The sequence below is a fragment of the Austrofundulus limnaeus genome, unplaced genomic scaffold, assembly GCF_001266775.1.
Source record: "Austrofundulus limnaeus strain Quisiro unplaced genomic scaffold, Austrofundulus_limnaeus-1.0 Scaffold157, whole genome shotgun sequence".
Classification (NCBI taxonomy): domain Eukaryota; kingdom Metazoa; phylum Chordata; class Actinopteri; order Cyprinodontiformes; family Rivulidae; genus Austrofundulus; species Austrofundulus limnaeus.
The window spans coordinates 1,055,906-1,073,589 of NW_013952559.1; the positions used below are offsets into that span (position 1 = coordinate 1,055,906).

The window sequence follows — 17,684 nt, forward strand, 5'->3', positions numbered from 1 at the left end:
AATAAACATTTTGCCATTAATAATCAAAATAAATAAACACCCCACCCCACTCAAAATACACAATTAAAAAGTAAGTTATATCACTGAACATCCAATAAAAAATTGTGATTGCAGTGTTGAGTAGATTTGAGATATTCCCTGTGAATGAATATCTCTTAACATTATCTTTAGAGCCATCACAATAATTGGGGCATCCTTAAACATGACATAAAATGTACAATCAACTTTTTAAGCCATTAAATACATTTTGTTGTGTACTTGGAGTCTCTTGGAGTGCAGAAAAGTTCAATTTAGTCTCCCCTGGTGCTGTGTAGATACTGTATCTTTATATTTAGTTTGAGACATATTTTTCTCTATTTTCTATGATGTTTTTGGAACTATTACTTCAAATTATTTGTGGCTGGCCTTCCAAATAAGGTCTACACTTGCCAACTACAATATGATCATCTTCATTCTCCTCTGGCGCTGGGTCAGACTCTGGCTCCAACATTTTAGGCTGGATGGACAAGTTTTCTGTTGTTGACATCTTTTAATTCATTTGTAAATCAAACTAGAAGGGACTACTCTGGAAGCTGGAGAGGGACGGGCTGTGAAGCACCTACTTTGGATGTAAAGAGACAGTATCAAAATGAGTTGATCTGAGGCACACCTGGAGTTACAATAAGGAGGCATCCAGACCAAAGCATTGCAGTTTCACTTTATATAGACCCCAAATGAATGATTTAAATGTTAAAAAGAAGAATTTAAAAGCACAGTATGTCTACTTTAATACTGACAAAGAGCACAATTGGGTCAAAGTTCAGCATCATTATCTTGAAGTGTGAGCCAGGCTTTATTTAAAGATCTAAACTGCCCACAAAGAAAACGTTTTAAAATGTTTAATGACCTAAGAATTACACAAATCCATGTAGAACATATTAGATCCAAATTTATTTATCTGAAACTCTCAAACAAAATGGAGGATTTAAAGATATGKAAAACAGACATGATTTAAAAGGCTGTTTTATATATAATAAGCATCCCAAACAATGTTAAACACAAGAGAAGTGAACAATTCCCCCCAAAAGACTACGACTCTCTTTAATTTGTTATAAATTTCTGTAAAATAAAAAAAACTTTTTCTTCAAAAGAGGAACTAGGTGTTTCACATCCGACAACTCCTGGATGCATTTAAAATATGCTTCTTGCTCTGTTTTTAACAACAGCCAGCCCAGCTCTGCACTTTATGCAGCAGTGAGGTGTTTTTTTTTTTCCCATTGCCTTGATAATTGTGCAGTGGAGGATATTCATGCCATAACTTTTCCTGCAATTAAATCCTCTATCATGAGAGCAGCCGCTGGCCCAGAGTGAGCTCCATTTTCTGCTCAGTGTGGATAAGTCAGCTACACTAAGGTTTATGGTAGACAAAAAACATCTTATAGTGACTTTAAACCAGCAAAATCAGGATAGGAAAGCTATGCGAAGGGTTATATGACACATCTCTGTATGCGTTTGAATATTGTGTTTCGTGGTATCACACATACAAACCTTCATGAAAGCAGCACAACTGCTGAAGTCATCRATTTTTACTCACTGCTAGTATTCCCTGACATCAAAGTTAGAACAGTCATCAGTTTATTACAACACCTGGAGGGAGAGTTATCTTTCCAGCTTACCATTTCAAAACACATCTATGTTATTAGAGCCTAAACATGGAGAGTTGCTGTACCTTTACTTTACTCTAGGTAACTACACTTTGCCATTTTGTACTAGTGGTTTTCGGTCATCTTTAAYCTCAAAGACACACATTTAATGAAATGACAAGAAAGAAGAGAGTGGGGAAACAGCAATAAAGTGGAACCCTGGAGCAGTAAGTGTAGGAGTGAAGGGGAAAAAAGGGGGACAGATGAGACTGGCTGTATTCCCAGTGGGGCAAAATACAGAATCAAAACCTCAGCAGCAGAACATAAAAACCCAGCAGTACCTGCCTTAAAAATGTCAATTTCTGAGGCAAGATCAGTTATTTCATTTCATTTCCATGCAAATGGACTGGATCACATACACACACTCAAGTCCACAGAAGTGCACACTTTCGTATATAACAAAAATAAATAACGCTTGCAGACGCATGCACCAACACACATTTTCAAACATGCCCTGAAGTGTTACAGAGAAATGGCAGCAAGAAGGAACTGCAGTCACATCACTGAAAATAGTTTTGCTGATGACTGAGCAGTGGAGAAAATGATCTGAACGGGAAGTGACAAATGCWTGCACAAGTTTGTTGGGACAAAAGGGGTGTAAGGCAGGTTTAGGTCCAATAGAGAATTATATACAGTTAGATCCATATCTGTTTGGACAGAGACAACATTTTTCCTAATTTTGCTTCTGTACATGACCACAATGAATTTTGAACAAAACATTTTGGATGCAGTTGAAGTTCAGACTCTCAGCTTCAAATCAGTGAGTTGAACAAAATGCAGAGAAATGTGAAGAACTAAAGCATTTTTAAACACAATCCCTTCATTTCAGGGGCTCAAAAGTAATTTGTTGGCAATGACTGCCTGAAGTCTTGAACTCATGGACATCACCAGATGCTGTTTCCTCCTTTTTAATGCTCTGCCAGCCCTTCACTGTAGCGGTTTTTAGTTGCTGGTTTGTGGGCCTTTCTGTCTGAAGTTTAGTCTTTAARAAGTGAAARGCTCAYTTGGGTTGAGATCAGGTGACTGACTTGGCCATTCAAGAATATTCCKCTTCTTTGCTTTAATAAACTCCTGGGTTGCTTTGGCTTTATGTTTTGGGTCATTGTCCATCTGTAGTATGAAACGACGACCAATCAGTTTGGTTACATTTGGCTGATCTGAGCACACAGTATGGCTCTGAATACCTCAGAATTCATTTGGCTGCTTCTGTCCTGTGTCACATCATCAATAAACACTAGTGACCCAGTGCCACTGGCAGCCATGCATGACCAAGCCATCACACTGCTCTGCTGTGTTTTACAGATGACATGGTATGCTTTGGTTCATGAGCTGTACCACGCRTTCGCCACACTTTTCTCTTTCCATCATTCTGATAGAGGTTGATCTTSGTTCCATCTGTCCAAAGAATGTTCTTCCAGAACTGTGCTGGCTTTTTTAGATGTTTTTTTAGCAAAGTCCAGTCTAGCCTTTTTATTCTTGATGCTTATGAGTGGCTTGCAGCGTGCAATGAACCCTTTGTATTTACTTCCATGCAGTCTTCTCTTTATGGTGGATTTGGATATTGATACTTCTACATCCTGGTGAGTGTTGTTCACTTGGTTGGCTATTGTGAAGGGGTTTCTCTTCACCATGGAGATTATTCTGCAATCATCCACCACTGTTGTCTTCCATGGGTGCCCAGGTCTTTCTGCATTGATGAGTTCACCAGTGCTTTCTTTCTTTCTTTCTTTCTTTCTTTCTTTCTCAGGATGTACCAAACTGTAGATTTTGCCACTCCTAATATTGTAGCAATTTCTCAGATGTTTTATTTTCTGTTTTTGCAGCTTAAAGATGGCTTGTTTCACCTGCATGGATAGCTACTTTGACTGCATGTTTTTTTACAGCAAAATATTCCAAATTCAACCATTACATCMCAAATCAACTCCAGGCCTTTTATCTGCTTAATTGAGATTGACCCACACCTGTCCATGAAATAGCCTTTGAGTCAATTTTCCAACTACTTTTGTGTCTGTGTTCAAATAAATATGGATCTAACTGTACATGACATATTAAAGTAAGGACATTATGACTCATTCACTTAAACCTACCTGCTCTGGTAGGGGTTGAGGTTAGCAATAGGTGTCATGGGTGAGGCTTTCGAGGGTGAGGTCTTCATGGGTGAAGCCTTRGTGGGAGAGGTCTTCATGGGTGAAGCCTTCATGGGAGAGGTCTTCATGGGTGAAGCCTTCATGGGAGAGGTCTTCATGGGTGAAGCCTTCATGGGANGGTGAAGCCTTCATGGGAGAGGTCTTCATGGGTGAAGCCTTCATGGGAGAGGTCTTCATGGGTGAAGCCTTCATGGGAGAGGTCTTCATGGGTGAGGCCTTCATGGGAGAAGCCTTCATGGGCGAGGCCTTCATCGTTGCTTTTCCTGTGAAACCTTTTCCATTGCCTTGAAGACAAAAAGAGATGAGTTTTCCCTTTAGATGGGACGTTGGACGTTCGAGGAAAAAAACAACAACAAATGTATCAACTGCCCTAAATATTCTTGTACACCGTTTTATTTTTTAAACTGTTGATACAAAAGGATTTTTTGAGTTTTTTTTCCCCCCAATGACCAGAGCTTGTGAGATAGTAATCAGACCAAATATGTGAAAAAAAAGAGTAGCTACTAGGGTTCTATAAATTGTAAGCATCTAAAAGTATTTACATTTAAATATTAATTATTAGTTTAAAATTTAGTATCTTAAATTTTAAAATTTAAAATAAAAAAACTGGAAAAAGTTCTCCTCTCCTTGGGCTGCCACCTTATCGTGGTGGAGAGGTTTGAGTGCCTCAATGATCCTAGGAGGAGTATGTTGTCAGGGGCTTCATGCCCCCAGTAGGGTCACCCAAGGCAAACAGCTCTTAGGTGAGAGATCAGACAAAGTGCAGCCCAAAGACCCTCATGATGAACACAATAAACGGATTCAGTGTTCCCTCGCCCGGACGCGGGTCACCGGGGCCCCACTCTGGAGCCAGGCCTGGAGGTGGGGCTCGTTGGCAAGCGCCTGGTGGCCAGGCTTTCACCCATGGAGCCTGGTTGGGCACAGCCCTAAGAGGAGATGTGGGTCCCCCTTATCATGGGCTCACCACCTGTGGGAGGGGCAGTAGAGGTCGGGTGCAAAGTGTGTTGGGCAGTAGTCAAGGGCGGGGACCTTGGAGGTCTGATCCTCGGCTACAGAAGCTGGCTCTAGGGACGTGAAATGTCACCTCTCTGGTGGGGAAGGAGCCTGAGCTGGTGTGTGAGGTTGAGAGGTTCCGACTAGATATAGTTGGATTCACCTTGACGCATCACTCTGGCTCTGGAACCAGTCTCCTCGAGAGGGGTTGGACACTCTTCCACTCTGGAGTTGCCCATGCTGAGAGGCGCTGAACAGGAGTGGGCATACTTATTGCCCCCCATCTCGGTGCCAGTACGTTGGGGTTCACCCCGGTGAACAATAGGGTAGCCTCCCTCCGTCGAAGGGTGGGGGGACGGGTCCTGACTGTTTTTTGTGCCTTTGCGCCTAACAGTAGTTCAGATTACCCACCCTTTCTGAAGTCCTAGGAAGGGGTGCTTGAGAGCGCTCCTAACGGGGACTCCCTCGTTCTGCTGGGGGACTTCGCTGATCTGAACCCGAGCGGTGTTTTGTTATTGGACTTCTGTGCTCATCATGGATTGTTCATAACAAACACCATGTTCAAACATAAGGGTGTCCATATGTGCTCTTGGCACCAGGACACCCTAGGCCGCAGTTCGATGATCAACTTTGGTGTTGTTTCATCTGATCTGTGGCCGCATGTTTTGGACACTCGGGTGAAGAGAGGGCCGGAGCTGTCAACTGACCACTACCTGGTGGTGAGTTGGCTCCATTAGTGGGGAAGGATGCCAGTCAGACCTGGCAGACCCAAACGCATAGTGAGGGTCTGCTGGGAACATCTGTCAGAGCCTCCCGTCAGACAGAGCTTCAACTCACACCTCTGAGGGAACTTCAAACACGTTCCGGGGGAGGTGGGGGACATTGAGTCCGAGTAGGCCATGTTCCATGCCTCCATTGTCGAGGCGGCTTACCTGAGCTGTGGCCGTAAGGTTGTCGGTGCCTGTCATGGCGGCAACCCTCGAACCCGCAGGTGGACACTGGCGGGTGAGGGATGTTGTCAGGCTGAAGAAGGAGTCATATCGGGTCTTTTTGTCCTGTGGGACTCCGGAAGCAGCTGATAGGTATCGGCAGTCCATGCGGATTGTGGCTCGGATGGTAGCTGAGGAAAAAACTCGGGCGTGGGAGGAGTTCGGAGAGGCCATTTCCGTATAGCTTCGAGGCAATTCTGGTCTACCATCTGGCAATTCTGGTCTACCATCTGGCTTCTCAGTGGGGGAAAGCGGTTCGCCACCAACATTATTTATGGTGGGAATGGTGCGCTGCTGACCTCAACTCGGGACCTTGTGGGTCAGTGGGCGGAATACTTCGAAGACCTCCTCAATCCTACCGACATGTCTTCCCATGAGGAAGCAGAGCCTGAGGACCCTGGGTCAGACTCTCCAATCTCTGGTGCCAAGGTCACCGAGGTGGTTAAAAAGCTTCTTGGTGGCAGGGCGCCAGGGGTGGATGAGATTCGCCCGGAGTTCCTTAAGGCTCTGGATGTTATGGGGTTGCATTGGTTGACGCAACTCTACAATATTGCGTGGACATCAGGGGCAGTTCCCCTGGATTAGCAGACCGGGGTGGTGGTCTCCCTATTTAAAAAGGGGGACCGCAGAGTGTGTTCCAACCATAGGGGGATCACACTTCTGAGCCTCCCTGGTAAGGTCTATTCAGGGGTCCTGGAGAGGAGGGTCCGTCGGATAGTCGTATCTCGTATTCAGGAATAGCAGTGTGGTTTTCGTCCTGGTCGTGGAACAGTGGACCAGCTCTACACCCTCAGCGGGGTCCTGGAAGGTGCGTGGGAGTTCACCCACGCAGTCTACATGTGATTTGTGGACTTGGAGAAGGCGTTTGACCGTGTCCCTTGGGGACTCCTGTGGGGGGGTACTCCAGGAGTATGGGGTAACAGGCCCATTGATACGGGCTTGTTAMGTCCCTGTATGACCAATGCCAGAGCTTGGTCCGCAATGCTGGTAGTAAGTCAGACTCATTTTCGGTGAGAGTTAGACTCCGCCAACGTTGCCCTTTGTCAACGATTCTGTTCATAACTTTTATGGACAGAATTTCTAGGTGCAGCCAAGGTGTTGAGGGCATCGTTTTTGGTGACCTTAGGATCACAGCTCTGCTTTTTGCAAATGATGTGGTCCTATTGGCTTCATCAGATTGTGATCTCCGGCTCTCACTGGAGCAGTTCACAGCAGAGTGTGAAGCGGCCGGGATGAGGATCAGTGCCTCCAAATCCGAGACTATGGTCTTGAGCCGGAAAACAGAAGCCTGCCACCTCTGGGTCGAGGAGAGGTCCTGCCCCAAGTGGAGGAGTTTAAGTATCTCGGGGTCTTGTTCACGAATGAGGGAAGAATGGAGCGGGAGATCAACAGGCAGATTGGTGCTGCATCTGCAGTGATGCGGACATTGTACCGGTCTGTCGTGGTGAGGCGGGAGCTGAGCCAGAAGGCAAAGCTCTCGGTTTTCCGGTCGGTCTACATTCCTACCCTCATCTATGGTCACGAACTTTGGGTAGTGACAGAAAGAATTAGATCGCGAATGCAAGTGACCAAAATGAGTTTCCTTTGCAGGGTGTCTGGGCTCTCCCTTAGAGATAGGGTGAGAAGCTTGGTCATCCTGGAGGATGCAGAGTAGACCTGCTGCTTTTCCACGTCAAGAGGAGCCAGTTGAGGTGGCTCGGGCATCTGGTTAGGATGCCTCCTGGACGCCTCCCTGGTGAGGTGTTCCGGGCATGTCTTACTGGGAGGAGGCCTAGGGGAAGACCCAGGACACGCTGGAGGGACTATGTTTCTCGGCTGGCCTGGGAACGCCTTGGGATTCCCCCAGACAAGCAGGCCCAAGTGGCTGGGGAGAGGGAAATCTGGGTCTCTCAGCTTAGGCTGCTGCCCCCGTGACCTGATTGCAGATAAGTGGCAGAAAACGGACGGACGGACGGAAAAAGTTCAAACACAGATCTCTCTGCAGATTTGCTCAGTTCCAATTAGTACAACTACTATTCCTCTCCAGGAAAGACAGCTAATCAATTATTAGTTTAATAATTACTGTGCCTTTTAGGCYAAGGAGAATGAATAATTAGAAGTAGTTATCAGAATATCAGTCTTTTAGCCAAAACATTGGATACTGTCATTTTAATTACATTTATGCAGAGGTTCTTTTTTTTCCTTTTTTTCAATTTTTTTTTTTTGGTATTTTGAAATATTTGGATCAAGATCCTGCCTAAGTTACTCTGACTACTGTGACTGATTTTTCTCTCTGTCTGCTTTAGTTGATTCACAATGCTGTGAAAGTGTTCAACAAGGTCATCCTTTTCTTTGTTAGGTGTGTTGAGTGCTCAACTATGACCCAATTAAAATGGTTATTATTCTTATACAAACAAACCAGGCTAAGTGCTAATAAAGCTGAGGATGAGTTCTGCTTTCTTAAAAAAAGGCAAAAAAAAGCAAAGATCTTTCTTCTGTTCTTTGTGTGCAACAGATGAAATGCCAYGAGACAGTTTGGTCCAGCCCACAGACTCATATGGTGCCATCTCACCTCCTACAATAAAGTTGCATCAGCCCATCATTATGATTCAGATAAAGTTCGCTGTTGTCAGAGGACTTTAACATTACTGCTGCACCTTGTTTTGGCCTCAACTATCTGCCATATTTAGCAACAGCATTTAGGTGGATTAACTGTCGAGGATAAAAAGAAAGATTGCAAATAGACCACCTATTTGATTTAAGCTTCAGTTTTCAGGCAAAGAGAATACTCAACTCTGATACCCTTCACTGTGTGTGTGTTGTGGTATCTCACAGATTGAACAGCTATTRACAGATGAAAGGTAATTAACATCAATATTCCTACACACGTTACTCTGATTGAATGTTTGAGAACGGAAGATAAAAGAAGATGGAGGGTGGTACACAGGGTGGACACATTAAACATAAAGGAACATGAAGCTCCTTTACTATGATTATGATCAATGCAGACTTTTAATATGTTTGCCAATAAGATGAGAAAGATTTATAGTAAAGATGTTTTAGAGATAAAGGAAAAAACATTTGCAGAAGAAACAAATGAGAGGGAGGATGGTTGCGTAAGAGTCCGTGCTTCACAAAATGAGGCTTAAGAARAAAGGAAACTAATAGAGAATAGCTGTTAATACATAATGAATGTTTCTTTTTTTACTACACCTGAGGAAGTGCAAATCTCTTTTTGGAATTTAAATATAATCTGCAGATCAGTTTGAAGGTGGTTTATTCCAATGAAAGTGGCTGCTGAATATTTAAATGGGAGCACAGATGTGCCCGTGACGACTGCTTCCTGACCTCTGACTTTACACCCARTGCTGAGAGACGTTTTAAAGACGTCTCAGAATATTAATAAGGTGGCTTATGAATTGATAACAAAGCTTAAAGAGCACTGAATGTGATTTTTTTAAAAGAAATTTCTTTATTAGAAAAAAAGCTGTGACATTATCCCACTCTGACGATGGTGGTTTTCCTACAGAGCAGAGCTGAAAGGAGATCTCTGTGTGAACTGAATACCTGAAATATCTTAAAACAAAACCATTTAAAAGCAGCTGAACACAAAATATCCTGAACTGCCGCAATAAAACAAGATGTTCATCACAGATAAAATTTTACTCCAACAACAACGCTATAAAATGTTTCCTAAAACTCCAATTTTGGGCATCTATAAAGTAAATTGCTCTAGATCCTTYTCAAGTAAATAAATGCTTGATTTTTGATTATTTCTGAGAGGCAGAGGTCTAATTTTCTTCCCCGAGTAACTAAATTCAGCCTAAACGTTACTGAGACCATTACAAATGTTTGAACATGCTAAAAAAATGTATGTACTCTTAATTGTTTTGAAAACAGATGCCTGTGGATAAATTTAGCTGTAACATATTAGTCAGCAAACTTAATTAGACCACAGCCTGATGTCTGATCCAGCGCTGGTCCAAATTTGATGACAGCAGTTTGGATTGCTGTTGGCACTGACAGGACCCGTTGCTGTCGCTGTTTCGCAAAATGCTTTGCCTCCGTCAAATCTAACAATCGTGCCTTTTAGACAGTTTGTCACACATGTATCTAATTATATACGGATCTTGAGTTTGCAACCATGTTGTACATAAAATGGCTGATTGTATCTTTAAATAGCACATCTTGTCTTTTAAGAAATAAAAGGTGTTCAGTAAATGGTTTTATGAAGCCTAATTTAGAACAAAAGTCTAGCAGGTTCAATTTACAACCAAATTCAAGCAAATATTTACCTAACCTTATGTAATAGCTGTTTTTTGAGTGGCAGTAATCAAGTTATTTCTAAAAACGTTGGATCATTTTTTTCTAAAACGTGAAAGCCAGTTGAGATGGTACACAACAGGAATGACAACTTTCTCACACAAATATGAGCGTGAATTATCTGCTTTTTGTCTTCTAATTTCATCCCAACTCCCCGGCTTTTAATGACTAACATCACTGCGAATCTAATAAAAAATAAATAAAAATAATAACCTCTACTACACTTTTTTTTTCTTTTAAAGAAATATYCATACATAATGAATTCTCCCAGCTCAAGTTTCRACTTRTGTACATAATGAAATTATTATTATTTCTTTTTAAAAAGGAACGGGGAAGACTAAACTTTCCAGAACAGGACTTCCGGGGATAACTTGACGAGTCTTACGATAAAGTTACGGTGAGTCATCTGAAGTGACATCTATTGAACTGATCTTTTCCAATATGAGTCAAACAAATCCAATTTATAGTTTACTACTGCAGTTATCCTCTCTGTTCCATAAATGTCTATTATCACATCCATCCAAGTGGTTACGCTTTGCTTCTCCTGTGTCAACGATTACCACAGTCCCTGTTTTTTTGAGTTGCCACTAACCGGTGTTTGTACATTCCTACTCTMATCCTGTGCATCCAAAAATATGGTCTAAATAGTCTTTATTCCAAAGAGAAAGTTACATTTAAAGATTTTCTGTAGAGCAGCATAAATATCCACCCAGTATAGTTTTAAGACAGGGCAGTCCCTGTCTTAGACTTATTTAAAAAAAATGCAGCATATGGGGCAAATTTACCACGATTCATTAAAAATTGTAGCCACTAAAAAGCGCAGTAAAGATATGAGCAGTATTTTCACCAATTTCTTCAATACATCCCAGCTGGGAAGAGCTAAGGTGAAGTGAAAGAGGCAATGAGCCAAATAAGCTAGATGTGACTCAGTAAGTAGCTTGAGGACTGTGAAATCCATACAAGAATCTGAACTCAGACCCTCAAATAAAAACTGCAGTCTCCCAAGTCATTATTTTCCTCACAGCTCATTGYAAGCACTTGGATTGTGGCATTTAGCAATCTTGTTATTGACAACCTGAAAACGCAATTTAGAAAAACATCGGAAGGTGTTTAAAGTGTTAGCCAAATTCACTTAGAGCGAACACTTGGACATCAAACACGAGGTTTGCTTGTGACTAAAAATAAAATGTCTGAGGCAACTTTATTGGCTGGAGAACMAAACAGAACAGCAGGTTTTCTGTATCTGGCAGGATTTCTGAGGTATTACGGATGAAAGGATGTAGCGAGGAAACGCTGAACCTCGTCTCTGCTGAGTCAAATTAGCCGACTTTGTCCCCCCGCGACAACGTCTGTGTATCGCTACAGGGGAATTAGTCCTCAACACAATATTCATAAAGCCACAAACTGGAGGAGCCACCAGCCCACACATGCTCCCTCAGTCACAACACGCACATAGAGACACCCACCTACGCTTGCACAAACACACAATACAAAATGCCCTCATTATCCACCCACAAGACTACATCTTCTATTGAGAATGACTACTGGGTATGCCGGTGATGAGAGCAGTTGGTGCTGTAAAACAACTGAGTGAACCAAAGGCTAAGCTATTAGGAGAGGCTCCAATACACCAGATGCATTAGATATGATGCATTGAACCAGTCCCAGAGGCAGGAGATAGGTCATTATTTAGACAATTTGTTACGTTTGCTAAAACTGACTGATGGCAAAACWGAGGAATGAACAAATCCTGGCAATCTGCTGGAGCCGTTTGTCAATAACGTGAGAAAAGAGATGAACATTTTCTTTTAAAACTTAGTGTTTCAGACAACTAAACAAGCTTAGCTCACATTTTCCTGTGGCTCTTTTACCAGAGTGCCTATTAATCTTTTTACATCTTAATTAACACTCTGACTAAAACCTTAATACAAAAAAGGTGGGGTTAGGTGTAGACAAACAAATAACTATCATTTAATTTTTTGTTTTGAAGTGTTGGGTAAAATGTAGTCTGGTTAGTGTTGCACCAAAAAACACAACGGTTTGTGTTGTTGCCAAATTATGTCTAAATAACAACATAGTTTAAGAGGGAAAGAAGTGATAAAASTACAAACTATTGCTCAGCACTCTTTAGATAAAAAGGTAAATGGCGCCCTCTGCTGGATTGATAAGGAAGTGAAAAACAAATTAAAGTTTCCTCTGAAGTAACAACACTCAGAATAAACGATTTCAAAAATGAAAAAAAAAAAAAACTCAAAGTTAAAACAAATCACAAATAGTTATATTATTCATTCCACTTAAAATTAAGAATTTTATCAGTGCATCAAAGTTAAACAAGGTTTTGATTATATTAATGAGAATCATACAGTACTTGTTGTAATTTGCCAAAAAAAAATGTTTTTATCTTTAAGATGTTTATCATCAACAAATATAGGATTGAACAGAAAGACAGAACCACCTCCACTCTTGTGTTTTTTTAACTATTTATGCTTTACTACGACTGGGCTGCAGTAGCTCTGTGGTTATTGCTGACTGACATCTTTGGAGACCACCACGTTTAAGTCCAACCACCTTAGTTGGACTCTTTGCACATTTGGCAAAAGCAAGCTAATAGCAGGCAGCAGTGCAGATACAACCAAGAGTCAATTTTATTTTGAAACTTAAAACCCTAAAAAAAGACCCTACTTGGATGTATTTTGATCTGTGCGGCATAAGAGGCAAAATCCATTCRGCAAACRSCTGCTGCTCTCAGACTGAGCGACAGCAGCAGCTCAGAGCAGTTTTTTTTTCCACGCCTCTCTCTGGATCTAAAATTTCAAGTTATATGCATGTAAATGCTCACAAGCAGACATTTCCCCATGAATTATTAATTACTCAACACGCCACAGAGCAGCCCCAGAAATACCTTACACAGCGGTATTAAAAAGATCAATACCACCCATCCCTCATGGCACMCCTGAAAGGGATCCCCGATTTGTTGTAACTTTAGACTTTATTTGATAAACATATATTTCCACTGTAAAATAAAGACTGTAAAAATACTGTAGGCTGTTTAGTTTTGTACATTTTTAAAAATATATTTTAACASGGACGGAGCCATTTTATTTACACACAAAGCATTCTGGGTAAATGATGACGTGGATAGGTCCTCGGTGCGAGGCTGCTAGCGAGCTATATCCACCCTGAAGGTTAATCTTGGACAATATCTGATGTAGGGGGTAGACTTATGTAAAATAAACCTTCTACATACTTCTCATAGCTTAGTCATGAGAGAAGTTTTTACCAAGGTATTTTCCTCATTACTTTAATATTTTTGACTGTGCAAAGTGAAAAGTGACACAATAAGGGAACTTTCAGACGAGTTCAAGTTGATTCATAAAAGATTATGCAATCATTTATTTACACAAATTGAACAGATCATAAGTAGATTGTGGGTTTTCCTATAACAAGCGTCAGAGTTAAAATGAGGTAAAAACTCGCGTCCGAATTTCAATTCACATTAAACTCAGATTACTTATATAGAACATTAAAAACGTCAGTTCTGATGTTAACAGCCAAACAATTTTACAGGCGCTTTTAACTTAAGTTTGGCAAGTAAAGGATAAGAAAAGGGGTGAAAATAAGGTTAGTGTTTCTGCTTTTATTTTGTTAAGGTGTATCAACCGGATCAGCAAGTCCTCTCTGCGCTCAGAACTCCACATGACACGTCACCCCGGAACACGACAACGTTTACCTGTTGCTGGATTCTTTACCACACCCCGGGCAAATACTGCCTCACCTCAGACCAGTCAGGGAAAGTGTCGCTCGGCCCGCTCACTGTTCCTTGGCGAGAAAGTGTTATTTAGGCAACTTTCGTCTGCTTCAAACTTCGCCAGAAAGATTCAAACTGATGTATCCGGTTCGTCTTTCAAAATAAAAGTTCTCCCCTCGGGAGTTGAAAAACACTTTGAGACTGGTAGTCTCAGTGTGGACAGTCGGCGGCTTGCCCCTGTCCGGGCCGTCAGGTCTTCCCTAATTGGCTTATGGGCGAGATCTAAGGCCGAGCTGGTTTCTCCGAAGAGAAATCAGGGTCTTCCCCGTTGGCAATCAGGAAGAAGTGTGTTCCGTCTCTCAAAAACGTCCGTGTTAGTAATAGAAGCGGACGAATTTGTTTCCGCCCCCAGGCGTTAGAATGAGTCAGAGAAAGGAAGGAAGATAAAGCTTGCCAGCATTGCCAGTGCAAGGTCAAATTCTGTGGTTGTTTTAACAGACATTTGATAATATCTCCTTTAGCTTTCTTTCTGATAGACTAAGAGAAATCACTGTAAAACATTTATGATGATTAATTAACATTTCTGTTTAAATAATCAGTCTGAAACTTTTGTTAGTCCTGATAAATTAAAGATTTTCTCAAGGAAAACTCAAAATTATATTACTGATATTTCCAGTAAAATAAAAACAGTGATTTATATAAAAACACAATGAAAACATGGTGATGATTTTCTCTGTGATTTTTATATCATTAATTAATCTTTTAGACATGATAAAAGAGTAGAAGTGATTCCACCTTCTTTGTGACAGTCATTATATGATTTAACAAATGCATAAACATTCTTAGTTAAACAACAAATGAATCATGAACAGAAAAGATTGTTCTGTTCATTATTTGTTTAAGAGAACTGAGAAGTTCTCTTCTAGGTTGAAATGACCTGTCATGGCCCAAATAGAGGTCAGTGTTCTGCCTTCTGCCAGGCCTTTCTGAGGCCTGCTTCGAGGGAGTAAATCTTGTTTCTTCACTCGAGGTGACCCCTACACTGATGATCGACTCTTTTAAATGAAACCAGAGAGCGTTGACAGAGAGGAGAAGGTAGAAATGACTCAGCCTGGAACTGAAAATATAGATGGAGGACAACAGAGCTGCTTCATGGAAGAAGAACCTCAGCTAGCCTGTTAGCCTTTGTGCTAACACTGACGCTATATTGCCTTATTTGTATTAACTCGGCGCTAGCACGACAAACAAGCTAAACTGAGGTCCTCCATRCATATTTTCAGTTACAAACTGAGTCATRTCTATCTTCTCCTCTCTGTCAACGCTCTCTGGTTTCATTTAAAAGAGTCMATCATCAGATATTGTCCAAGATTAATCTTCAGGGTGGATATAGCTCACTAGCAGCCTCGTACCGACGACCTACCCATGTCATCATTTACCCAGAATGCTTTGCATGTAAATAAAATGTCCCCGTCCGTGTAATATATTTTTAAACTTTTAGTTTAAAAATTATAAAAACTAAACATCCTACAGTATTTTTAGAGTCTTTATTTTACAGTTAAAATATATGTTTATTAAATAAAGTGTAATACAACTAATCGGGGATCCCCTGAAGAAGGGAGCAGCCAAAAGTTGAACAGCATTGTTTTATTATAACTAACAAATGACTGGTCTCTTGCCTCCTTTATTAGAATATTTATTTAAAAATTAGGATTCTAGTTAATTTATTAGCGTCGACAAAAACTAGCAAAAGAGTATATTTACAAAAGCATAAAATCAAATATAAAATCCCTGACTGGTCACTTACTGCTGTTGTTCGTAAAGGATGGTCCAGGTCTCTCAGCAGACGAAGAAGATGATGCTGGTCCAGCTGTGGTTGATGACACCATCCCTGRTAATAAACCAAAAATAATTAAATAATACACCTGCATCTCTACCATCAATAATAAATCATTAAAAGAATCCTACCATCTGTAGAATATGAAACTGGATTTCCMATCGTTCCTCCAGTTTCCTCTGCCGACTGCAAGATCTCCATATCCATGATAACGACCACACGCCTGAAACAACAACAACCAACAAACTGACTGTGGAGATTTTAAGTTTTTTTATTACAAATGTTCTAGGATATGACAGCACTGTGACTATTAACTGCTATAAAACAAAACAACGAACACACAAAATAAACACATATGACAATAAAAAGTAACTCGTGTTCATTGCATACAACACATCACAAAGACGCAATCATCTTTACGTTTAGTGACTGAGCTAAGCAATAAAAAAAACTTCACTTAACTCTGAATAAAAACACAACAAAGAGAAACAAAATAAATAAAAAGAAAGTAAAGACTTTTGTCTAAAACATAAGTAGGTATATTAAGGCACAAAAGAAGCTGTAAATAAAAATGAAGATAAATAAGGCGGAAAAAGTACACAAGGAAGGAAGACTCACCTGCCATCTGACAGAGTGTTAATGATGGTGCGCTTTAGCGTACACAGACAGTTTTTGACAAGGAGATTCTCTTCTGCCAGACTGTTTAACTGGGTGGCCAGRACGAAGGCTGAAGACATAAAATAAGTACATTCAAGTATTAATGTACTTCATACACCTGGAGCTTCAAGTCTAACTTGGCCTGGAAACCTTTTTGTTACATATTTATATTATTTTAGTACGATATTGCTCATTTGGACTATATATTTGTACAGTCAGTTTGCTTACAAACCACACATTTACGTACAGGAAAGGAAGTGCTGACCATCACTCATCTTAACCCGGAACCTCGGTGGGTTTGGGCCATTATCAAGACTACGAATATCCTGGGAATTAAAAAAATAAAAACTGAGTAAAGCATGGTTTGAAATACAAAACAATCATGATTTAAAACGTAATTATAACACACAAAAAATGAATGGAGACTACAAAAAAATACTAATTTTGCCTTCAAAGGTGCTACAAAAACTCATTCTAATGTACTTGTCTTACAAACTGTGATCTATTAACTACAACTTCAACTTTATCCACAATTGTTGCATAGTTGGAGCTTAAAATCTATTGAAGTGCTGTTTAGTGTTCATTCACTTWTTGTTATTTTAAACATCATCACAGTATGAATGCACACAACTGAACTCCYTTTGTAAAGTCACTTCAGTCTAGATTTACTTACCAGAAGCTGCAGAACAGGGTTTTTTATTTGTGAGCCTTTGACAAGGGCCTGAAAAACACATGGTCACATGGACTTGTTTAGTGCCTGAGCATCATTACTGTCCACCATCACATCCTGTATGATGCTAATGTTGAAGTCGCTAACGTTAAGGGAAAACTAATTACATCCCGTTTATTTGTCATTGATCTTTGTTGGCAAACCAATTGTCAACACGACTTACAAGCATAGGTTAAGCGCTGCAGCTGTAACTGTATATCATGTAAAGCGATCAGATTAGCTCTAGCAGCTAACAGCTTTCTGGGGGCGGCACAACATTGCTATTTAAGTGTTTCGTAAAATAAAAACACAGTCAAAATATAACAATTTAAAAGTTCAGTCGTATTCATTATAAATACTAACCTCAARGGCCCCTTGTGTCAGTACACCAGTCATGTCTCCAGTTCTGCAAAACTTTACCTTGTTTTGTGTACTGTTAAAGGTAAGGAAAATCTCGCGAGAATTGTGACGTAAACGATACTTCGAAAAATGACCGGATATTTCGCACTAAAAACTTCAAAATAAAACAATTTGCATTATTTCACATGTTTATTTTTTCTATTATTTTATTTTTCTAGGAAAATTCGTTTGGAAATACGTTTAAAATTTACATAAAAGTAAAG

General features: G+C 40.5%; 1 protein-coding gene across 4 annotated transcripts in view; it reads right to left on the reverse strand.

The window, feature by feature from the left end:
* Window positions 1-17,507, reverse strand: part of LOC106523505 (replication protein A 70 kDa DNA-binding subunit) — a 49,025-nt gene extending 31,518 nt beyond the window's left edge. Inside the window, exons 1-8 of one of the 4 annotated variants that reach the window (XM_014016927.1) lie at window positions 17,425-17,507; window positions 17,026-17,073; window positions 16,600-16,678; window positions 16,314-16,422; window positions 15,827-15,918; window positions 15,666-15,749; window positions 3,956-4,113; window positions 3,770-3,906 (exon numbers count right to left, since the gene is read on the reverse strand). In XM_014016927.1, the coding sequence (XP_013872381.1) occupies window positions 3,770-3,906; window positions 3,956-4,113; window positions 15,666-15,749; window positions 15,827-15,918; window positions 16,314-16,422; window positions 16,600-16,678; window positions 17,026-17,073; window positions 17,425-17,457 (740 nt within the window). In that variant the 5' untranslated portion in view covers window positions 17,458-17,507. The other 3 variants (XM_014016928.1, XM_014016929.1, XM_014016926.1) reach the window with 3 other exon arrangements.
* Window positions 17,508-17,684: the final 177 nt, after the last annotated feature.